This window comes from Uloborus diversus, chromosome 2, assembly GCF_026930045.1.
Source record: "Uloborus diversus isolate 005 chromosome 2, Udiv.v.3.1, whole genome shotgun sequence".
NCBI classification, from domain to species: Eukaryota; Metazoa; Arthropoda; class Arachnida; order Araneae; family Uloboridae; genus Uloborus; species Uloborus diversus.
In genome coordinates, this window is record NC_072732.1 from 1,134,482 (window position 1) to 1,159,895 (window position 25,414).

The following is a 25,414-nucleotide window of genomic DNA, read 5'->3' on the forward strand; positions in this document are numbered from 1 at the left end:
AGACCCGCCCTACTTTCTGAATTTTGGATGCTCACTATGTACACTTACGTGCCTAAATGAGTGACCCAGAGCCAGTCTTAGAAAAATTCCCCTCCCCTTTGCGTTTTTGGTGTAATCTAGCTTGATTTATTGCCATTAATTTGCTTGCACGATTTGTTCATGTATGTGTGTAATAATGGGTTATCCTTTCTTAGCTTTAACATGCATTTTTTTTACATACGCTTTTATCGATTTAGCTATATTTGAAATGTATGCAATTGCTATTGATCTCCTCAGCTATTTCATACCCCAGCATCGTTTTTATCAAACTTGTGGGTTATCCCTGAATTCGCTTATCCACTATTACCGTGCCATCCTATTCCATGGATAATCGAGTGTTTACTGTATTAACAAGCCATGATAACTGGTGGCAATTTTAATTTCAAGGTTTTTTTAAAAAGTAAATAAAAAAAGCAAAAGTTATTTTGACATGCAATTTTAATGTAATGTAATGTCATCAATATTTATTATTCCACTGAACTTCTGCGCATTTTATCTTATATTGTCCAAATAGTGAATGTTAATGAGAAGTATTTTTCTTTATAAATTTAAATATAAATATTCAGTCACCATACTATTATTTCAGTTTTAATCAATTCTTCTTTGTTTCACATTATTTTATTTACATATTTGGGGAAACTATCAGGGTTTTAATGTTCTTATACAGTCAACTCATGTGATAACCCGGAGCCTTACAACTCAAATATTTCTCTATCTCAAAGTTTTCATTTTTTTCCAAATTCATTAAAATCCCATATCTCGAAGGTTTTAGCTGGTCCCTCGAGACTTCAAGTTAACAAGAGTTGACTGTTCAACTCTTACTGTTTGTTTATTGGTTGTAAAGCTACATTTTTACACAGGGAATTTTCCCTCCAGAAATGAGTCTATATGTGTCTGATCCCTAATATGTTTCCATGTAAACATCTTACATACAAATTCTTTTCAAAAATATCCGATATTTTGATATGTGTCCAGTATATTCAATTAGCACAAACTAAAGTCTTCAAAATAGTAAATGCATCCTCAAATCTCTCTTTATTTTCTTGCATTGTTGTTACAATATGTAGCCTTAAAATTAATGCTTCTTTCATGATTTACATGTAACATTTCAGTTTGTAATTCTATCAATTAAAATGGAGTTAACTTAGCATTTAGCTGTTTTACTCATTTTTCTTCTATTAGCTATTTTTACAGTTATATGATTCATCAGAAATAAATGATATGCATTAGTCAATGCAGTCATAAGACATTTTCTTCTTTTCCGAGCAATCTTTACTATTTTATTAAGCACTTTCAATCTGAATTAATATAGTTACATTACTAGTAATTTTTATGAGTATGAAATACAAGTAAAAAAGGAATAATACAGTCAAGCCTCCATATATCGAACTTCCACATATCGAAATTTTCTATGTATCGAAATCCCAGCAAATTTCTATGTTCATTACATAGAAAAATTGTTTCTATATATCAAAAAAATCTCTGTTTATCGAAAAAAATTTCGAGACATTCATACATTTTTTTCCCCCACTTTAGACTGTTTGTCTCATGAAAAATGAAAGTTAGGGGAGAATATTGTGTTTACTAAAGGTTGCTGAGAAATTCATAAGAAATCTGGGTTTGAGGGGTGTGTAGATAGGTTGTTGTTCCGTTCTGGAGTTCTTAAATTCTCTCAAGTTTATTTCAAATCTTAGTTGCAGCCAGTAACACTGTAAAATCAGTTTCAAGTTATCCTTTTTGTCTGTTGATTATAATTCCTAGTCTTTTTAGCTTCAGTAAAAATCATTCACGTTAAGTAGATTGGTTTTTTACTTTTCTCTCGATTACATTGCCCAACGAAAATCCCCTCATATTGCGAATCAAGTTGAACTTCCGAAGAATGAAGATGTATGAAGGCACAAAAATGTAATTTCTGTTCATTTTTCAGTTATTAACTTTCGTTTAATCCGATGCTCGTATAAATTAGAAATTGGGTTTCATGCACGAAAATTAGCTTTAATTTTAATGTTTTAGGAGATTTTTAGGATAAAATAAGATTGTTTCTATGTATCGAATTTTTTTTCGGCAATTTGCTACTTCGATACATGGAGGTCCGACTGTATTACTTTGTTATATTGTTGATGTATTAATACATCAAAAAAATATAGCACATAACTTTTTGGTTATCTTTAATAGTAAAAGTGAGTAATTTTAAGTAATTAATTAAAGTGAGGCAATTAGTTATAATTTTATTTCTTAAGCAGTCATATTCTATGTGTTTATTTATATTTTCTATGTTGGAGCACTATTTGTAAAAAAAAATAATGTTTAATATTTAAGTATGAAGCTCTATATTCAATCCTTTTATTTACGCGAAAATAAAATTTGGGGCGCATCCCCTTTTTATTTTAAACATTTTTGTCTCGGGAACTTTCAGCCCTGACTGTATTCATTGTCTTTATATATATATATATATATACACAAAAAATGTATTTATTGTTCCTATGCAGTTCCAGATTGAAAACCCAGCAGCGAGGTTTGCTCTTGTTCCTGTTGACCGTCATCTTCATGAATGAAAATGTGATACCCGAAGGTAGATAAATACACTTTTCTTCTGTAACTGTCCTGCTATTAATGTCCCCCCATGCAGTTGTCATTTCTGTCTCTTTATCCTTCCAGATGAGCTTTGGGTGGCGTTGAAACCGATGGGAATAGATGCCACGTAAGTCTTGTTTCTCAGTTCCTAATTATGGTAGCAGGGCTCACATCTGTCCCTGTTTTTTAAGACTTATTTCTCTGTTTACATTCTCTGTCATAATGCCTGCATTTTGCATCTGGGTACTAACTAAGGTAAAGTATCACTCTTTTGATTTTAACTCTTATCAGATTATCCAAAAATGCCCCAATTCATCAGATCTTGACTTTTGGGAATCCTTTCATATTTTGAGGAACAGTTCTAACTTAGTTAACGATCTTAGTGCAGTTCCATATTTTTCTAACATTTGGCTCCCATATCTTTAATACTGTCCTTTCCCCATTCCCCCCCTTTTTTTCCCACTCATTTTTATCTATCTTCCTTTGTTTATTTTTACCTTTTTGTCCTGATTGACACCCCCCCCCCCTCCCCCAATTTTCTTCTATTTATCTTTATTTTTCCTTGCGGTTCACGGTTACTGACAATTTCTTTTCTTTTTGTTTAAGCTTCGGCTTAATCCTTGTCCAATTGAATTCTTTCTTTCTGGGTTCGTACCTAAGAGAAAGCTCCTGGCCTTTGCTTGCATTCCTATTGGTTCCTGATCGGTTTATAACTTTGTCATTGGTGTTTGGCTAATCCGTTGTTTTTATCTTTTAAGCTGCATGCTTATCTGCTCTTGGCTTTTGTCGGATGGCTTTTCATCCATAAGCTCATTATTTTTTGCATTGAAAAAGGCGTTCCCTGTAACGCCGAAACACGTGTCTGCTGTAATTTAAAAATTTGTGCTTCTACTTACGTTGTATGGTCTGACTTTACTATTCAGCACAAAGGTATTTATTTATCTTACTAACTAAGGTATTCGACTGCGTTAAAATCGACATTTTTGATGAAATATTCGTAATTGTTTTTATGATTTCCAAAACTGTCCTAGATTTTACTCTATGTGAATTACACCTGAAGTTGTACACTGAACTCCTGACCGGAAGTTGCATTTAAACGCATTTTCTGAAGAACGATATTTTTGAAGAAGACTGTCTACTGTAACAATGATATCTCAAAACGTTATTTGAGTATTGATGTGAAATTTTCTGAGATAGTTCTCTGTAATATGCTTGATGTTTTCCTCTAAAAGCTAAGTTGAATTTCATTATTAAGTAATATTTCCATGCAGACAAGTTTAAACAAAGGCATTAGTTTATGAAAAAATACCAGTATAGGAACTTTGTTCGGCTATATTTCAGTACTTTTTTTTAAATAAATAATAAAACTTTTAGAGCAAAACACATTAATGTCATTCAAATGTATCACTACAAATATTTGTGTGATTAGAACCAAATTTTGTCCATAGCTGTTAGTGTAAGGCACTTTTTTCGTTATTTTTCTTCAAATTTGTCCATTTTTTTAAAAAACAATATTTTAAAAGCTTGTTTTTACATTTTTTTCATAGTTTTAAAACATATGTAGTTAATAAATAACATTTTAAAAAATGTCCAGGTTATTTTTCAAAAAAATGTCTTCGAACGCAGTCAGATACCTTAATTGTTTCCAAAAACAATGAAAAATAATAGCAATAGTAAAGTTATACTTTTGCTTTTTGATTGTTGCCAAAAACAGCCAAAAAATGAAGAAATGAATTGTCAATAAATTTAACAAATTAATTTTAGGGCTGAACTTAACCAAGCATATATTTGTGGGCATCATTTAAAAAAAAAAAAGAAAAAAAAAATCCACTATACTTGTTCAAAAGTGCTTTTAAATTCGAGCATACAAATCAGCCTTATTGAAAAAAGATTAATGCTAAATATAAGCTATTCTCTCTCTATGTGCAATACATATATATTTAAACGAAAGTCAACACCATTTTATTATTATTTTTTTAAAGAAGGATAGGAAACTGATAAATATGTTTTAAACTTCTGAAAGTTTCACCTCAAATAAATTTAATAAGAAAAAAATCTTTATATAATTTATTTATTTATTTATTTTTTAAACCCTAAAGGCTTTCCACAAGCTTGGTTTGCTGTAAAAAATATTTTATAAAATAATTACGTAATTTCTTGATTAGAACATTCAAAAATTACAGTTAATCTAAAAATCGTAAAATTTAAGTTAATTCTAAAGCAGGCAATAAAATTTTAACTGAAGATTTGAAGTAAAAAAATGTTTTTTTTTTTGTTTTTTTTTTCCCCCCAATTTTGTGCAACCGCCTATATTTTATCTGTTCTCATATTTTTAATTTAAATTTCACTGGCTACTTTAAAATAACCCTAAATAAAACAATATTAAGATTAACTGAAAGACAGGAAAGCTTTGTATTGATAAAATAAATATGTAGTAAGAATAACAGCAGTTCTTGGTGCGTAATTTTCCTTCCTTTTCTGTGTTTTCCCACCTTATCCAAGAGGAAAAAATTTTAATTTAATATGGGTTTAGGACGCAAGATTCATTTTGATATGAGTTGCTGCCTTTGGGTAAAAAATGATAGGGCAACACTGTTTTAGGCAAAAGTAATTTTTATTTAAAATAAAGCCAATTAATTAAAATTGGCCAGAATGGCCAATGATTGATTAGTTGGTGTATTCTTAATTTCAACCTTTACAGCTTAAGATTAAGGTCCCGTTTCTCTCCGTAGGGACAGACTAAAGATACGTTGGGATCCCCAAGATCATTTCCTGTAGTAACTGCACTTATAAACAAATTGTTCAAAAGGAGATGGGACATGTATATCTGCTTTTCCACTTCCCATTTTTTATCTCAAAAAAAAAACTAAAAAAGCAGTTTGATTTTCTACCATGAGGTTCATCAAACATTTCTCACTATACCAGATTTTTACTTTCTTCTATATCTAATATATAGAAGAAAGTATTGGATTCGTGCAAATTTTCGAATTTCGAATTTTGACGGATTCGAACGTTTTGAGGTGTGCTGAGTCCATTTCGACCATTTTTGGAAAATGTCTGTCTGTCTGTGTGTGTGTGTGTATGTGTGTGTGTGTGTGTGTGTGTGTGTGTGTATGTATGTGTGTCACGTCTGTGTGTGACCAGTTTTTTGTGGCCGCTCTACAACAAAAACTACCGCATGAAATCGAACGAAATTTAGTACACATATGTGCCCCTATGTGAACTTGTGCCCATTAGTTTTTGGCGCAAATTCCTCCAAGGGGGGGTGGAGCAATGGGCCTTTTTTTGAGTTACGCGTGCTTGCTATTCCTCAGGAAGTAACTGGCAGAATCAAACAAAATTTGGTCCATATGTTGGTATTAACAGGAACAGGTGCTGATTCAATTTTGGTGTCAATAACTCAAACGGGGGTTGAGCTATAGAACGTTTTTTGTCGTCCATTGTGACTGCTTTATCTCAAGAAATAATGAACGGAATGAAAGAAAAATTTATCGGCAAGTAGCCCTTAGTGGGTATAAGAACTGATTTTATTTTTGTGTCAACAGCTAAAAAGGGGGTAGCGCAATCACCCGTTCTTTTTTTCCATTGTGAGTGCCCTATCTCAAGAAGTAATGCTACGTTCTGGTTGAAATTTGGAATATATGTGAATCCATATGTAAACAGGCTTTGGTTCTATTTTGACGCCGATCGCTCCAAGAGGTGTTGATTTTTTTTTTTTTTTTGCGAATAAAAATATTTTTATTAATGCAACACTAAGAAAAATAAATCGTAATAGATTGTCGTCTGCGTATTTCTCTTGATTTTAATTGTATGGAAATGATCGGAAATATTATCTCAATGATTTAAAATTTTTAACTGTTGCCATCTTATGTTTGCTAACAAATAAAATATTTGTAATTCATTCAAGCAAGGCTTTTAAAATAACTATCAATTTTCGCTCTTTGCTTTGCTTTTGCAATAATTCAGACATTGGGATGGTGGTTAAGTTTTTGCATGTGTCATTTTGTTTTTGTTGGGAATATTGCTTCCTCGTCAAGCATGGGGAGGGATCAGAAAAAAAAAGAAAAATATAGAAGAAAGTTTCGTAATGGCCACAACATACTAGTTATTGAAAGTGTTCAATTCATTAATTTTTTTGATATTGAACTTTTAACAGAACCCTGAGGCGGACCAGCACCGGGTATATTGGTTTGCATTACGAGAACAACTTCTATCATAATTTTAGTGATAACTGTTATTCAATATTGTTACTAACTTATGTTCGTTTGTGTTTATCATGAAAGAAAAAAATAAGTAAAAGATCAATGTAACATATTTTAATATTAAATTGACCAACTTCTACTTCTGCACTAGTTATGCCAGAATATGTATTGCTACATGTTCTCAAGAATTAGTATGTCTGGGGTCTTCATCAACTTCACTTTTACTATGACCAGAATTTTTTTTTTTTTTTTTTTTTTTTTTGTGGGTTTTTAAAAGATTGAAGTATCCAACATCCTTGGTCCAAAAAAATGCTGTCCTAATTTTTTTCTTTATGACAAAAAGATAAAGAAACCCAAATAATTATGAACTAGAAGAACTTACTTCAGGAGAGGAGTTCAATCTGTTACTCCATTTTTACTTTCTTCTAAATCTAATATATAGAAGAAAGTATTGGATTCGTGCAAATTTTCGAATTTTGAATTTTTACAAATTCAAACGTTTTGATGTGTGCTGAGTCCATTTCGACCATTTTTACTTTCTTCTATATCTAATATATAGAAGAAAGTATTGGATTCGTGCAAATTTTCGAATTTCGAATTTTGACGGATTCGAACGTTTTGAGGTGTGCTGAGTCCATTTCGACCATTTTTGGAAAATGTCTGTCTGTCTGTGTGTGTGTATGTATGTGTGTGTGTGTGTGTGTGTGTGTGTATGTATGTGTGTCACGTCTGTGTGTGACCAGTTTTTTGTGGCCGCTCTACAACAAAAACTACCGCATGAAATCGAACGAAATTTAGTACACATATGTGCCCCTATGTGAACTTGTGCCCATTAGTTTTTGGCGCGAATTCCTCCAAGGGGGGTGGAGCAATGGGACGTTTTTCGAGTTACGCGTGCTTGCTATTCCTCAGGAAGTTACTGGCGGAATCAAACAAAATTTGGTCCATATGTTGGTATTAACAGGAACAGGTGCTGATTCAATTTTGGTGTCAATAACTCAAACGGGGGTTGAGCTGTAGAACGTTTTTTGTCGTCAATTGTGACTGCTGTATCTCAAGAAATAATGAACGGAATGAAAGAAAAATTTATCGGCAAGTAGCCCTTAGTGGGTATAAGAACTGATTTTATTTTGGTGTCAACAGCTAAAAAGGGGGTAGCGCAATCGCCCGTTCTTTTTTTCCATTGTGAGTGCCCTATCTCAAGAAGTAATGCTACGTTCTGGTTGAAATTTGGAATATATGTGAATCCATATGTAAACAGGCTTTGGTTCTATTTTGATGCCGATCGCTCCAAGAGGTGTTGATTTTTTTTTTTTTTTTTTTGCGAATAAAAATATTTTTATTAATGCAACAATAAGAAAGATAAATCGTAATAGATTGTCGTCTGCGTATTTCTCGTGATTTTAATTGTATGGAAATGATAGGAAATATTATCTCAATGATTTAAAATTTTTAACTGTTGCCATCTTATGTTTGTTAACAAATAAAATATTTGTAATTCATTCAAGCAAGGCTTTTAAAATAACTTTCAATTTTCGCTCTTTGCTTTGCTTTTGCAATAATTCACACATTGGGTCAAGTTTTTGCATGTGTAATTTTGTTTTTGTTGGGAATATTGCTTCCTCGTCAAGCATGGGGAGGGATCAGAAAAAAAAAAAGAAAAAGAAAAATATAGAAGAAAGTTTCGTGATGGCCACAACATACTAGTTGGAAAATGTCTGTGTGTGTCATGTACGTATGTGACCAGTTTTTTGTGGCCGCTCTACAGCAAAAACTACCGCATAAAATCGAAAGAAATTCGATACACATATGTGAACTTGTGCCCATTGGTTTTTGGCACGAATTTCTCCAAGGGGGGGTGGAGCAATGGGGCGTTTTTTGAGTTTTGCATGACTGCTATTCCCCAGGAAGTAGCTGAAGGAATCAAACAAAATTTGGTCTATATATTGCCCCTAATAGAAACAGGTCCTGATTCAATTTTGATGTCAATAACTCAAACGGGGGTTGAGCTATAGAACGTTTTTTTGTCGTCAATTGTGACTGCTGTATCTCAAGAAATAATGAACGGAATGAAAGAAAAATTTATCTGCAAGTAGCCCTTAGTGGGTATAAGAACTGATTTTATTTTGGTGTCAACAGCTAAAAAGGGGGTAGCGCAATCGCCCGTTCTTTTTTTCCATTTTGAGTGCCCTATCTCAAGAAGTAATGCTACGTTCTGGTGGAAATTTGGAATATATGTGAATCCATACGTAAACAGGCTTTGGTTCTATTTTGACTCCAATCGCTCCAAGAGGTGCTGATTTATTTTATTTTTTTTGGGTGTAAATAAAAACAGCTTTATAAATGTAACAATAAGAATGATGAATTGTAATACTGTCGTCGGCTTATTTCACGTGATATTAATTTTTAAGAAATAATCAGAAATGTTATCGCAATGATTTAAAATTAATAACTGTTGCCATTTTATGTTTGTTAACAAATAAAACATCTAATTAATTCAAGCAAGGCTTTTAAAATAATTTTCAATTTTCATTCTTTGCATTGCTTTAGAGATAAATCAGGAATTTGGATGGTTGCCAAGTTTTGGCATGTGTCATTTTGTTTTCGTTGGGAATATTGCTTCCTCGCTAAGCATGGGGAGGGATCAGAGTTATAAGGAAGATATAGAAGAAAGTTTCGTGATGGCCACAACATACTAGCTCATGCAAAACATTTAAAAAATAAAGTTGCAGACTAATGAAAATGACTCGGCACTGAAAAAATAGCGATAAAATTTGTTTCTGAAACAAAATGTGTTCAATACAACTGTACCATGTGATTCGGTTCTAGGATTTGTAAGACTATGGGGGCGATGTGTTGGTCATAAATTTAAATAAATACAGGGGTGATTGTATTCCGGTATTATCATCTTGAATTCCGGTATCTTCATCTTCGAAAATACCGGAACTTCTATATTTTCAGAAAAACCCACTTTTGTAAAATTTAGGGCGATTAATGAAATGCCAAAAGTCCAAATGGAAGACGTTTTGTTTGGTATAAAGCTTAAGCTACGGTCATGGTTTGTAAACTCTATGGTAATTATCGAAGAACAGCTGGGGTGGGGGATTGAATACAGGCTAGATAAGAATCCTGGAAAAATTTTAAGAAATGAGAAAAATTAAAAGAATTTAATTCCCACCATGCACATATTAAATCCAATTAAAACTTCGAGTTTTAGCCCCAATAAATAATTATGTATATCAGGGTTTCTGCTACGGTCGCATTTTTCGCATAATGCGAAAACACTATCTGAATTGCGAAAATAAAGCAATGCATTTTCGCTTTTTTGCTCAAATAAAAAATAAATTAATTTTTTTTAAAAAAAAGAAGAAATCTATGATCCTAGAGAGGAAGCATGTATGGCGATAATCAACTTAATCTTTTTAAATCTTAGCTAAGATGTTTAAACTACAATTAAGTTTAATAACTATTAGTCTTATCCAGCATTATGTCCCCCCAGTAACTGCTTTATTAGGAGGAGGAGACTGCAACGTTCTAAACACCAATCGTGTTTTCTTTTTTTATTTTATGTTTTAAAAAAATAGCCGTTGTACTTATTTCTTCAAAGATGTCACAGATGAAATATGAATTGTATTTTCAACTGGAGATGAAACACACTGAGTCATATATAAATATATGAGTGTGTACCATTTTGCTAACATTTTCCCCTCAATTTTAGCTTTTATGCTAAAGAATTTTTGAACCCAGCTTAAACCATGATGTATATAAATGATTTATATACATAATATAATGTGTACATACACATAATGTATATATATATGCCCATCAAAACATTTTTTCTTCTTGGGCAAAAAAAGTTCAGGTATTTTTTCATGGAGTCACGATCACCCCTGATAAATAATAGTAATAGCATAAAAACTATCGAGACCGGTCCAACGAGCCTCTACAGTGAGCCTTTTTTCGACAAAGTTGACCTTTTTGATGGATTTTCCCCGCTTTGTTGTGCTGAGCTATTTCTTTTGTTTCCCCGTAGTTCCCGCAAGCCCCATCCCGTGTTTGGGGACGTGAAAAAATTGATCAGCGGAGAGCTGGTGAGACAGATGTACCTGGAGAGCCGAAGCATCAGCAAGGATCCCCCCCAGGTGGAGTACTCCTGGGGAAAGAGGGCGCTGCAAGAGGTCGACAAGAGGGACATCCTGGAATTCGCATGCAAGGCAAGAACATTCCGTCTCATATATCCTCGCCTCAGAGCAACAGTTACTGTTATTCCTGGGATTAGAAGTCTTACTGTTGCTCTGAAGCGACAATATGCTCACAGTTAATGAATTATCAAATTGTCTTTTGCTTTTGTGAAATTACCATGCAGTAAGCACAGTGGCTCTTACCCATGTTCGATCAAACTCGAAGCAGTGTTGCCGGATGGTCAGATTCAGATTTCCCCCAATTCCCTTCCAACTTTTCCCCAAAACATGATGTTTTCTGCCAAAATTCCCTAAATTCAAAAATTATTTGTCCACTAATATTTTCAGAAAATGAGTCGACTTCCTCTAATATTTTTGTCTGTTGAAAAAATTGTTTTCCCCAAATAGCCAAATTTTCTTTGAAAATTCTCCAACTTTTTTTTTCTTCCCATTTTCGCTTTTTTTTTCTTTATCTTTTTTTATCTTTACTAATAAAAAAGCTGAAAGTCTCTCTGTCTGTCAGGATCTCTGTTACGCGCATAGCGCCTAGACCGTTCAGCCTATTTTCATGAAATTTGGCAAAGAATTAGTTTGTAGCATGGGGGTGTGCACCTTTAAGCAATTTTTCGAAAATTCAATTTTGTTCTTTTTCTATTCCAATTTTAAGAACATTTTCCCGAGCAAAATTATCATAAGATGGACGAGTAAATTACCAAGCTATCATACGTGGAACTGTAACGTGAGCAAGCCTATTGACGAGAAATTCATCATGCATTATTTGTAAATATACAGGGGAACCAAAATACCTTTTAATTTTCTACTACGGGCAAAGCCTTGCAGGTGCCACTAGTCATAAATACAAGCGCCTGACCGAAAGATAAAAATAGCCAAATGTTCTTTTTTCTACTTGCATTTACTTCTCTGCTTCTGTATGTACTGTACATTTAAACTATTATTTTTGTATATATTTATCCAAGAACGTTCTTCATCACACTTATTTTTACCCGTTTCACATATCAACTAGTTACTCACGCAGAACATTAATGCAAATCCCGTAGCATAATATTCCACATAATGCGAAATTTGAATTCCATAAAGCTCAGTAAAGCTAAATCAGTTTGTATCAAATGCTGTTTGATACAAACAATGTAACTACTACTTCCTGACGCGAATCTAAATACAAAAAAAAAATATTTTTTCCTTGAGGTTTTTTTTCCCCCAAGAAAAAATTTTTCCCCAAAATATTCCCCTCAAAACATGTTTCGCCAAAATTTCCCCAAAGAGCACCAGATTTCCCCAAAATGGGGAAATTTCCCCCAATCTGGCAACACTGACCCGAAGTGGGCTGTCTTGGCGTAAGCAGTTAGTTATTGCCGTTGACCCTCAAATGCATCATTCTGCCATTTTGCACCATACCCAATAGTCATATAAAATACTGTAAGACAAATTTGAAACTCTGTCATTACCAATAACCCAGAAAATTATCACTGAAGATGTTTTCAATCCATTTCAAACTCGTAAATGCACCCATCTGATGGGAAGCGAAGATAGTTTTTCGACATTCGCAAATGTTGTCTCTTTCCTTTTTTTTCTTTTTTTTTAGTTTTGTGTGCTTGAAAATGCCCATTACTTTTGATTCTATGACGAATCAAGTTTTACTATTACTTTAAAAGTAAGGCATCCCTGCAATTTTTATACATGTTTTAGGACAATAGGTGGTAAATTATTTTTTTTTTTTTTTTTTTTTTTTTTTTTTTTTGCAGTTATAGCCCCATGTTGCTAGTTGTTTAACCATAGACCACACCTAAAGTAAACTATGATTTTTAAAAGTATTTTTTCATAATTTGAACAGAAGTTTAAAGCCAAAGAACATATTCTGAAGTGTTTTTAAAACCAGTGTTTCATCCTTGTTATGGACACCTTATTATGCAACATTTTGAAAATGGTTTAATTGCAACTAAAGCAAACTGATTTAAAAATACTATTATTTTCGTAAAAAAATAACCTAAAAAATGTCTTCAAGTACCTTTAAACGACCCGTTCCTCGAAAATGGTTGAATGCCAATGAGACCTGTGGTATATATGTTATTATTTTGCATAAGCTTTATATGTATGGAAAGTAAATTCTCATGTCAAATCTGTTGTGATTTTTATTGTTGACACCAGGGTTTGAAATAGGGTTCCATTTCTAGGCGGGGGGGATGTCCCCCTTTACTTCAGTTTCCATGGGGGATTTTTTGAATTTGAAGGAAAATTCTTATACGTTCTGAAAATTTGTTTAGAATTTTTAATAATTCATTTTTATTTTATTTTTCTATTTATTTATTTTTAAATTATAATTTTTTAGCGTAATATCAACCCCATTTTCAACTAATTATTCAGTAATTTTGTGATTTTATTTTATTATTTCATTTTTAATAAAATAGTACCTGGATGACTGAGCCTCGCTCGGCTTTAAAAGAATTATTTTTTGTCAACTCATGTTTTTTTAAGGTTCAACACTTTTCCAAATATACTTGAAAAGCTTCACGTTAAAGAAATATAAAGCACTCGACTTTCCTATAACACTAAAGTAACAAACAAAGAAGATTTTGAATGTAATTAAATCAACATTTTGCTTTAAACTATCTGTTACGTTTGTTTCCACTATACAATTTTCTTGTCGGTAATTTTGACCTTAGTTTAGCTATGATGAAATCGATTTTTAACCAAATACTTCCTTTCATACTATGATGCGTTTCACGATTTTATCCTACATACAGCATGATATCCATCAAAACTGATGATCCACAAACCATTCCAACAAATAACAACTGTCTTAACAAAACATAAAGAATCTCAAGACATACGCTTCTTCGAAATAAAATTTAGATGCGTGATTTAAAAAACATGCTAAAATATTCAAAGTGTAAAAATAAAATAAATAGATAAACTAAAATAAAATAAGATGGTCAAGCAATAGTTTCACTTAAAAAAGAAAAAAAAGCCTTACATCGACTTACATAATGCTTTTGAAGTTGTTTTCAGTCAAGTTGAAATTAGCCAAAGTGGCCAATATCAGCCAAGCTTGGCAACCCAAGCAAGTATAAAATTTTAAAGCGAGAAGAGACAAATTTTCATTGTTAAGGTTGCAAATCGTCTGCCCGATGCGTCAATTCACAGTTTACTTCAAGGCTTAATTAGACTTTATATTAAAAAACTTTTTTTAAAAAAATTGCGTTTTTACAGAAAAAACACTGATGTAGATGAACTTAGAATGCAAAACTACAATTAAATCCAAAATTTCATCCAAATCGTTAGAGCCTTTTCGAGATACAAAATATATACATACCCACAAGAATTGCTCATTTAAAGATATAAGATTTTACAACTAAGTAACATACACTCAATTATTTTTTTAATTATACCATTTTCTGGATCTAATTATCCAAATGGGGTTCGGTTCCCATTGATTAGAAGATTTCTACTGCACAAAGATTTTTTGGAGATCAAAAAGTTGCCTGACGATCGAAGTAAAAAATTGCCTATACCTATTGAAAATGAACTCTCGTTTCCAGCAGCTTTCGGATCGCATTTCGCCCGGCAGATCGGAATCAGTTGATGCGGCAGATCAAAACGAAGTCCAGTATCACAACAATGAAGAAATCCAAGTCCATGGTTGGCCAAAAAATGCACAAGTTCGGCTAAGTTTCCAACACACTAGCATAGTAGAACATACAATTGCTCATAACCTAAAATGTTGTCTTAGCCGATGCTACAGACATCTAAAATCTTCGAGTCGGTATTTTGCAGAGTGTTCGGTGGTTGGAAGTTCGTTGATGAACGAAACACTTTTTGAAACAATAAGATTTATTTCTAACTAAAACATTAAAAGCATTTTTTCTGTTCATAATATTAATGTAATTGGGACATACTGATTAAAAGTTTTATCGACTTTTCAAGCAACAGACTTCAATGAAAAGGGGAAAAAATGAAAGCTTTGCGGAGCCCTCGATTTGTCTCTACGAACCCTGGGAGATCCAACACAGCTTTTAACAAAAATTGTTGCCGTTATTGATAACAATGGAGGAAATTATTTTTTCCATTGCAGGTCATGAAAGATACCGTTCCCGAAGACTGGATCCTGCAGTACAAGGATGCCCAGGAGGCTGCCGGAGAGAATCAGGAAGAGGACTGACTCTCTTCGCATGTATATATAAATAGGTGTATATATTTTTGTTAGTAAATTAAATAAGTATTTTTCATGGTATTTGAATGTTGTTGAACAATTTCATCTGTAATTTCGATGTTTATACCAAATCTGGATTTAGTGGAGTCGCCATTAGAAATGCAAGCAATTGCATTCCAGTAGGGATCACCAATATATTTATTGGTCGATGCATGATGCATATCATGACATATATTCAATATTTTTTAAAAGTACAATATTTACAATATAAAAATTATACGTACCGATTACATTAATATTACTTATTCTTGCATTGTAAAAAAATAACTGAAAAGTAAATGTATTATTTATATAATATTCCTTAAATTATAATTGTTCTATTAAAAATATCTAGTTTTATTTTTTAAGTGAGTGCCACTTTTGTTAATGGAAATGATAGCAATCATGTCATCAAAATCTAACCAAACTGCATTATAAGTTAAGGTAAAATGAATTTAGAAGGGTATATGTTAAACCTAATCTTGTGACCTCTTTACCCCATCTCACTTAAATTGTTCTAAAATATTATGTCAAATGAATCCAGCTTAGCTGTAAATGCAGAAGCATTCTTGAGACATGCGGGAAGACTCCTCTACAACCAATCTGGTAATTCAAATAAAATCTTAACATCCCTTTGGGCTTTACTGAAATTCGGTTAAAATGTTTCAGAACCAAATAAAATTTGCTAGTATTAAAATTTTGAATTTAAAACGTGTGATTCCAAATTTTATAAATCTAAAAATAAAAACATTCATTTTCCCATTTATTTCAAAGAGATATATTTGATGCGTGACCACTTTACCCCCACTCCTAATTATTAGTCGAGATTCATCTATTGACTTGTACTTTCCGAGAGAATCGATTGATTAGCTGAGACGTAATTATAAAATATTTTTATTACTTCTGATTTGAATGGTTATCAAAACAAAGAAATAAAACATGTTCAAACTTAACAAATCGAGGAGGAAATATGGGCCGCATCGTAGAAAACCTATCATTACAAATAATAGTTGCGATGTATGTACAATGCTTCGGATTCTACGTTCCTATTAAAAAATAGATTCGGGGGCATTCGTTGGCTTACTTGCAGGATCCACTACGATGGATATGGCGCAGAGTCCGAAATAGAGGAATCTGGATTATTGCACGTGGAGCACTTTCTTGACGGTAAGGACTATGTCTTGAGCTTGCGGTATGGTCAGGGGTTCCAGGCTCTTGGTATAGGGCATCGGTACATCTGCACCGGTCACTCGTACCACCGGTGCATCTAAGTAGTCGAACGCTGGACCTGAAACGGAATTTCTTTCGATTACCGCCGGTTGCTAAACCCCCTCTGGCAAGTTGAGCTCCGCTACCAAACCGATGAAACCATAGACTAATAATAAGAGTAGACCGAGCTTTCCCGGACTTGCTGATGAAAAAATGGGTTCATGGATACATCATGTGACTGGTGGAAGGCTCGGCGAAAACTTTGGCGGCATGGTTGCTAGATGGCAGGATTATCTATAGTTTGGCACTCGACATGCATTTTAAGACGTAATGTGTTTTTATTATAATTTTTTTTTCCAGGTGCAGAGATGATTGAACTGTTTTTCTTTTAGTTATGCATTATTTTGACATTAGTAATAGTTTTTGATCGCAGTTTTCAGTCACTTTTATTTCATTCGGAACTGCTACGTCAGCGTCAGCGTGAACGTAAAAGCATAAACATTTTGCGTTAACGCAAAAATGTACTGATCGGTATCTTAAATTGAAATTGCAGGTAAAAATCTTACCGTCTGCCGATTCTTCTTGGTCGCTTGCATCTTTAATTGCTTCGAGAGTTATTGAAATTGAATAAAGAAAATGCACAATACTATCCAAACGAAAAATTCACTATATTAACAAAATATTTACAACTTAGAATAACAAATTTACAAATCGGACTCCATAAAAGATCATTCTTCCGTGTTTCAACAATTCTATTTATTTTATTTCTCGCTCACGTTGATCGTCTGCTACGATCAACGTCCGCTGTTGCTAGGATATCCATCAGTCACATGGTTTGGTTTATGAGCAGCAAAAGGGTTACCATAGCTCGGTCTACTCCTATTATTAGTCTATGGATGAAACGATTCCATTTCTTGGAACAGGGATGAGGAAAAATGGCTTATGGTCCAAACACGGATTGTATGGAATTTTTAAACGTCCAGATAAGACGAATCTATCTGAATGAGGGGGGAAAGTAAAAATTTGATGCGCATATTCCGCTCATTTGAATGGGACTCTGCTTTTGCAAAAGCTTTAATCCCTAAAAAATAATAGAGTCGTCCATTTCCGGCTGTAAAACGGATGTTTGTCTTTCCATAGAATCTGTGGTCAGACAGTAAGCACTTGCAGATTTAGTTTGCAGTGTAATTGCCCATTTGGCGAATAATATAATTCAGGTAAGACATAGCGAGGGGTGCAGGATTTTCTCCCCAATATTCTTACTCTACTCCCCCTTGAAAGAAATGGACTTGCTCAAGACCACCACAGCTCAACTTGTCAGAGGTGCACAGTATCAAATAGTGATTAGAATTAATAATCAGCCAGAAAGAAGGATGAATAGTCACAAAACCATATTTTCAAAAAAAAAAAACGCAAATCTCTTATATAATTAAAAACTAAGCTTATCTATGTATGTCCAAGCTTCTTCTCCCGTACGACAGTGAACTGACCATCGAACCAGGTATCGAAGGATTCGTCATCTTCCCGTCTTCATGTTTGGCTGTTTAACACAATCCTCCGATAATAATGAGCGGAGATATCAATTAAAAACTATTAATTATGAAACTTGGATTTCGACATAAAATCCCTATTTTTTTTGAAGGCCTTCCTCCATTCAAATTATTATTCAGTGCTTCAACTCAACTTTCCGCAACAACGCTTTTATAAAAATGTATAGCGTGAAGAAAATCATTGAGATAAAAGATCTGTTGCCATTTTTTTTTCTCGAATATGAACAGGTAAAATTCTTGTTTTTGTTTTGAGTCTTTTCCTGTAATCATATGATTTAAAATGTTTACTTTTTAGGGTTTTTCCGCAATCTGCAGCAAAATTTCACTGACTTTTTTTTTTTTTTATTTAATTCAAACCTGAGTGCTGAACTTGCATCACTTGACATAACTTTTATTTTCGAGGTGGACCGTGCAAAGCCAGGCGACGCAGCTAGTACAAACATAATTTTTGATGTTTAAAATAATTCATTATTAAAGGTGAATTTAAACTTTGTCATAATGTTGGCGTTTTTAAAAATTCTTGAGCCACTCTTTGTAGCAGTTTACCAGATACCAATGACTTCATTTGAGTTTTACAAATCACCTGAAATATGCTCTTCAGAAAATTTAAAATTAAAAAACAAATTCTCATTTAGGGGTGGATACAGACTGCCATTTTAGGGGGGGGGGAGGGGTCATGCTCAAGGAGGTCCCAATTAGCTATCATAATCAAAGTTCTACTGTAATCACAATAAATATGTATCATAGACTAATAATAAGAGTTCCGCCAGTTTGAAAGATCCCCTTTTTAAAATGAAAACAATCTTGATTTTTAGTTTTCTCTTTTATGTACACATACTATCTTTAAAATATTCAAATTTTAAAACTTTTGGGATTGTCAAATTTGATCCCTCTTAATTTGTGGTGACATCCGTTTAATAATGCTTTGACGTTACTTAGACAGTTTGAAATACCAAACTCGTTTTGAGAAAACAACTTATTTCTATCATATTGATTTAAGAATGTAAAGTGGGAAAATAATTTAGTGTTTAGTTTACTACAGTGTTGGATTTCTAAATTGGCTATTTAGTATAGCTTAGCGGCGGACAACTTTCGAAGACAGCAACTTTTTGAAATTCTAAATTCCTTCGGAATTCCTTAGAAACATAGTGTCCTCTAATTTCTTTCACTATTGCAAGAAATGTAGTATAGGCTGTAAGTTTCAGCATAATATACACGGCAGCTTGTTTCAACTTGTTTGCAGCGAATACTATTAGTCAACACATAACATTACACTTAAAATGATCAGTTCAGTTCCAAATGAAATAAAAGTTACTGAAAACTGTTATGTATAACGAATTAATAATGCCAAAATAATTAATAACTAAAAGAGAAACAGCTCAATCACTGCACTGGGAAAGGGGGGAAAACTAATGAAAATCGATTTCGTCTTAAAATAAATGTTGAGTGCCAAACTATAGATATTTATAGACCTTTAGATATAGACCTATAGATATAGATAGACCTTTATTTTATTTTACGCAGATGTGGCGATGCAAACAGATAGCATTTTCCCCTCTTTCAAAACCCAAACTCCTAAAGATTGCAGATTTCGCGTAATCAACTGCATTTTGGAGTTATAATAATCGAGCTTGGGTCACTGGAGACATTTTATGCGATTGGCTCCAGAGCTCTTTCCAGAAGTAAAGTTATTAAACTCACACAGTTCAGAACTCACTGGAAGAAGAGCTTTTAGGAGTGACAAAGGAGGCCAAAACCAACGGGGATACCGACATCGATGACGCACAACCAAAAATGTTCACATTGAAATTTTTGAGCCATTCCTAGACAATAGAAATGATCTATCTGATTTCTTGGTGAAGGAAGATTCTATCGTGGAAATGACGTAAGCGATCATGGATGTGTCAATGCTCTGCAAAGAATGACAGAGAAAAATTCTTAATGACTGCCAAAGGACTATCATTGCCAGCTCCTCTTCATAAACAGGACACGAAATTAATTTGTGTTTTCTTTATACATGTTGTGCATAAAAGTTTATATATGTACACATTAAACTAATTACACAATTAGTCATCACTGGAATGAAGTATTTCGTTATCTACGGAACCAAACCCCTATTTTACCACAAGTATTAGATCTCAATTTATGCGGTTTCGATTTCCGTAGAACGTAACCCCCGCGTAAAATGAGGGTCTACTGTATTAATATCAAGTGCCATCCATTAAAAGTTTTTAAGAATGTATTTGAACTTGAATGGATGAATAAAAAGCTTTTTATTAACAATTGAAAATTTGAACAAGGTATACAAATATATTGTTTTCACCTGCAAGACCTTTATTTTTGCAACGGTTAGTCTTAGATGCATACTTCCGATTGTAAAAATATTCAAAATCAGATTTGGAGTTGAGATATTGCAAGTCTGAAGCAAACATATAAATGAGTCAAAAAATACAAAATTTAACTTTTTATACGGCCCCTAGGTCCCTTAACTAATGTTTAGAGAAATAATCTCCATTGAAAACTATTACTGACTCTAAAAATTTGACATTTGTGCGACCAAAACTCAAGGAGATATTCCAGTTTAAAGTTTTAAGGGACCATACAGAAGATGAGATGGGAACTTATCACTCTTTGAAACGAATGACGGGTCATCAAAGTAAAAAAAAAGTATTTATATTTTTCATTGCAATTCAAAAACAAATGCAAATGTCATGCTGCGATAAACAAGAAGCATCCAACAAAACCTCTAACAATTTGAAAAACCACAGTCTATGCAAACGCTATTTTAAACACTTGTTCACCGCTATATTTTCCCCCAAATGGTGAAAGTCACTAAACGCTGCGTTTCATATCTGGGTGAATATAGGTGGTACTGATTTCAATCTTTTTGTGTTGGAATTATTTTTCAATGGAGATTATTTCTCTAAACATTAGTTAGGGGACCTAGGGCCCGTATAAAAAGTTACATTTTGTATTTTTTGACTCATTTTTCTTTTCGCGTCAAACTTTCAACATCTTAACCCTGCATCTGATTTTGAACATTTTTGCAATTGGAAGTATACATGTAGGACTAACCGTTGCGAAAATAAAAATCTTGCAGGTTAAATTGGAACACACTGCATAGGAAGAGTGACTTATAGTAGGAATTGAAAAGAAGAAAATCTTAAGTTTTGGACACATTTTCGTAGCGTCAAAGTTCAAGGCTACAGTTCGTAGAAACTGTAGGCCTGAACAAAATATCTCCAACCTCGGAAAACGTGTTTAGCGCAATTGCAGTATACACAAAAAAGCACTTGATGAGGATGTCTGTTTAACATCCTTTTCATTGAGTTTTAAGTACAGAAAGCTTTTCAAGATCAATTCAACGACATCGAGTCCAGTTCCACAGGAACAAAGTTCGTTTGACAAAATACATCTCGTCACATGTGGCGAGCTGCACAGTTTTAAAACTATGCGAAATACATCTTTCAAATAAAATTTTAAAGTCTACACCATTTTCTTTAACAGGTTTGGGCTGGACAAAACACAGACACACATGATGGTATAAAATAGTAAGAGAGAGAGAGGAAGCTCTCAAACCCGCCAGATTACGTACTCGTATTCACACGTGGTGGAACAGGCAATAGCCTAAAATTAAGATCATTTATGCAAAAAACTCGAGAAAAATTACTCCTGCAGTTATTGAAAATGGGAACTTAGAATTTTTGAACCCAGTTCAATCGAAAGAATCGTCCAAATGATGTGATCATGCGTGAAGAGATGTTTGTTGGCAGAAACATATTTTAGTGCAAGAAATAGTAACAGTAGGTTATTATTACTGTTACTAGCTGCGTCGCCCGGCTTTGCACGGTCCACCTCGAATATAAAAGTTATGTCAAGTGACGCGAGTTCAACACTCAGGCTTGAACCAAAACAAAAATCAGTGAAATTTTGCGGCAGATTGCGGAAAAACTCAAAAAAGTAAACATTTTAAATCCCCTGATTACAGGAAAAGCCTCAAAACAAAAACAAGAGTTTTATCTGTTCATATTCGAGAAAAAAAAATGGCAACAGATCTTTCATCTCAATGATTTTCTTCACCGCTATACATTTTAATAAAAGCATTGTTTGCAGAAAGTGGAGATGAAGCACTGAATAATCATTTGAATGGAGGAAAGCCTTCGAAAAATAGGGATTTGATTTTGAAATCTAAGAGTCATAATTAATAGTTTTTAATGGATATCTCCCCTAATTATTATCGGAGGATTATGTTAAATATCCATACATGAAGACGGGAAGATGAGGAATCCATCGATACCTGGTTCGATGGTCAGTTCACTGTCCTTCGGGAGAAGAAGCTTGAACATACATAGATACATAGGTACGCACAGTTTTTAATTATGTAAGAGATTTTCTTTTTTCTAGAGAGACTTAACTAAAATGTTGACAGAAACTACAATTTTTTTTGTAGCACTTGGCAGCTCTGAAAATATATTAAAGCGAGTCAAGAAATTTTAACTTCTTATAATAACTTATTCGATTACACAATGTTTAAAAAGATCCTCACTTTCAATGACCCTGGCGCATATCTCTGCGCCGATCCCGCACTGTGGCCAGCCCTGTTCCACAGTCACCAGGTGGTGAGTCTTCATCACCGATTGCAGGATGCACTCTTCGTCCAATGGCCTCAAGGTGCGCAGATTTATCACCTGCGGAGAGAACAGAATCGAACCTGAATTCTGAAAAAAAGTCTCATATCGTGCAAGTAAATTATGGATTAGACCAGCGTTTCTTAAATTGTGTTCCAGGGTTCCTATGAAGATCACTCAAGGGTTCCACAAAACTTGCATTTTCATATTTTTTTTTACAAAACGGTCAAATTAGACATTTAAAAATTAGGTTTGAGTAAAGTGTCTAAGGAGTGTTTTCTGCTGAGAAAATATCAATCGTGGATTAAAAAGCCATTTTATTTTCAATGTGTGACCTTCAATTATGTCAGCTCTATAAAACCACTCTTTTATTGACATGGTAAATGATTCTTCCTTGTACCAGAAATTCAATATAATGCCATCCAGTGAAATTCTGGTGCAATTTTAAAGATGAATGTCCTCCATTGTCATGAAACGTTTTTTTGGCATTTTTACTACTTGCAAGTCAATTTATGTTTTCAACTTATCTGTCAGACCAATCTGAGAATGCAACTTTTTTCCAGAAAGCCTGACATTAAGAATGTATCTGTCATAATAAAAATAGAAACTGCTCATATCATTTAAATAAAAACTTGTGGAGGACTTATTATTTTTGCATATTCAGTCAAATTTGCATATAATTTTACTTTATCCTGAAAAGTTTAGCCACCGAGCGTGTGGCAACAGAAAAAACATTTATTTATAAGCGAGTCGCTTATTTGCTAGATTCTGTCTCCCACTTGCATACCTGCTGGTGGCAGGATGTACGACGTCTATGTTTTTAAATTGTAAATAAAAGAATTTTATTTTATAGTCAAGTATTCTTCATATGTTCTCATGTTTGCGGCCAATTGGACCTCGCGACAAACTTTAAAATTTTCTTTGAAACGAGTTGTAGATAGTATTCAGAGAAATTTGAGTTAATTTTTAAATTAGTGTTTTAAGTCAAAAAATATTTTTTTTTAAACAAAAAAAGCTTTTTCTGAAAATAAACCATTTCTAGAATGTTGCACTCAAAGGATAACCAGGGACTGATTTACGGCGGGGCATTCGGGGCCCGGGGCACCAAATTTGTCTTTTTTTTGAGCAAAAAGACAGGAAAAAAAACTCTAAAACAGTTTCATGATGGACAATGTGAAGAAGTCATATTAGACTCTAAGCAAAGTTTCAAGGTTTCCTGTTTTTATGTAATCTTTGATAATTTGATTACAAAACTAAAATTCAGGATGTCAGCCTGTGATGGCATATTCAAGAAATTTTCTTGCCGTTTGAATACAACAAGCAAAATATTCGAGAAAATGCAAAAGATCTTTAAAAATCTTACTCCTGTGATTTGGAGGAATCTTATTCCGGATGAATTTATTCATAAAAGTTCAATCATCGGAAAAGAAAGTTTAATGACCGAAAAGTTTAAAAAAAAACCATAAACTTGGTAAATGGATACTTTTGCCAACGTAGATACAGCCCTGAAATTGTTTTGACTTTGCCAATCTCCAATTGTAGTGGAGAACGATCATTTTCGCTATTGAAGAGAACTAAGTGTCCTTTGCGTACTCTCATTTCTGATAGTAAATTATCTTCATTAGCTCTATTATTAATAGAAGGAAGTTTGGAAGCAAAACTTGGTTATAAGGACATTATAGAAGAATTTACTACAAGAAAACAAAGGAACGCAGAAAGTTATTTTAGAGTTTTCTTTCTATTAAAATAATATCCAAAAATTACCTTCATATTTTTTTTTTGGGGGGGGGGCACCATATTTGTCAGTGCCCCGGGGCACCCAAGTGTGTAAATTGGTCCCTGAGGATAACTGGTGTTCCAGGAAGAAAATGGCCATTAAAAAGGGTTCCACTTACAGGGGTTGAAGTAGTCCTATATATCCTATATTTCCTACATTTTCAAGAAAAGCATCAAAATCGTCCTATATTTCCTATATTTTTGAAAAATGTCCTATATTTCCGTTTTTTGTTGTTGTTGAACCAGGAGGACATTAATTCTACAAATTTTGGTGCGTGGTGCACTAAAGGATAAGATGATTTTACCTCTTTTTGCCATTTTTGCAACTGTTCAGTGCCCATAAGCAATAGTGTATTTTCGCAATGGAGGCAGCATGCTAAAACATTCAAGCATAAAGAAAACTCTGAAAAACATCAGAAGGATCTTTCTCAAACTCTGTTTGTTCTTAATACAAGTGGTAAAGAGTTCAGTTTAGATATAAAATCTAAGAGCAGTGGAATTAGTACTTGGATCATGAGTGAGGAAGAAAAAATAAAAATTATCTTTGTTCAAATTTCGTTTAGTTATTTAGTCTATAAAGTACACTTTTTTTCAAAAATTCTTCTTTCAACTACAGGAAAGTCATTTCAGATGTAAGGAATAATTTTATTTGAGGGGTTTTTTTTAAACAAAATCATTGATAAGAATAAATAAATAATGTATGATATATATTATTTCTTTTTTCATAGCAAAATTATTCATATAATGTGTCCTATATTTGTCCTATATTTTTTGCGGAAAATGTCCTATATGTGAAAAGTTGGTCACTTCTACCCCTGCACTTATCACACAAATAAAGAAACGCTGGATCAAACAAAAGCCCCACAGTTCAGAAGATAACTTTTGCCGCAGATTTCTTCAAAAAACTGCTCACCTCGCACTCGATTCCGCTGGCAGTCAACTCCTTGGCAGCCTCTAGACAGGTCCCCACTGCTTTGGAATGAGCCACTAACGTGATATGTCCACCTGCAGACCAAAACAACGGGACACTTTAAAAACACCGCTGTTT

The 25,414-nt window shown here is 33.5% G+C and overlaps 2 protein-coding genes across 3 annotated transcripts in view; one reads left to right on the top strand and one right to left on the bottom strand.

Moving 5' to 3' along the window:
• Positions 1-15,233, top strand: part of LOC129217673 (non-structural maintenance of chromosomes element 3 homolog) — a 57,269-nt gene extending 42,036 nt beyond the window's left edge. For both annotated transcript variants that reach the window (XM_054852002.1, XM_054852003.1), the window contains 4 exons: positions 2,529-2,611; positions 2,698-2,740; positions 10,849-11,029; positions 15,087-15,233. In XM_054852002.1, the coding sequence (XP_054707977.1) occupies positions 2,529-2,611; positions 2,698-2,740; positions 10,849-11,029; positions 15,087-15,173 (394 nt within the window). In that variant the 3' untranslated portion in view covers positions 15,174-15,233. The remainder of the gene's footprint in view (positions 1-2,528; positions 2,612-2,697; positions 2,741-10,848; positions 11,030-15,086) is intronic.
• Positions 15,234-16,081: 848 nt separating this feature from the next.
• Positions 16,082-25,382, bottom strand: LOC129217121 (pyruvate dehydrogenase E1 component subunit beta, mitochondrial-like). Its single transcript, XM_054851374.1, has 3 exons — positions 25,280-25,382; positions 22,509-22,650; positions 16,082-16,491 (listed from the first exon to the last, which is right to left on the bottom strand). Exons 2-3 carry the CDS (start codon positions 22,591-22,593, stop codon positions 16,343-16,345), a joined length of 234 nt encoding a protein of 77 aa, XP_054707349.1. The 5' UTR covers positions 22,594-22,650; positions 25,280-25,382; the 3' UTR covers positions 16,082-16,342.
• Positions 25,383-25,414: the final 32 nt, after the last annotated feature.

Coding starts and splice junctions, on each gene's coding strand:
- LOC129217121 (XM_054851374.1), bottom strand. CDS start 22,593: ATGAAGACTCACCACCTGGTGACTGTGGAACAGGGCTGGCCACAGTGC. Junction 16,492..22,508: donor ATGCGCCAGGGTCATTGAAA/GTGAGGATCTTT, acceptor ATTCCGTTTCAG/GTCCAGCGTTCGACTACTTA.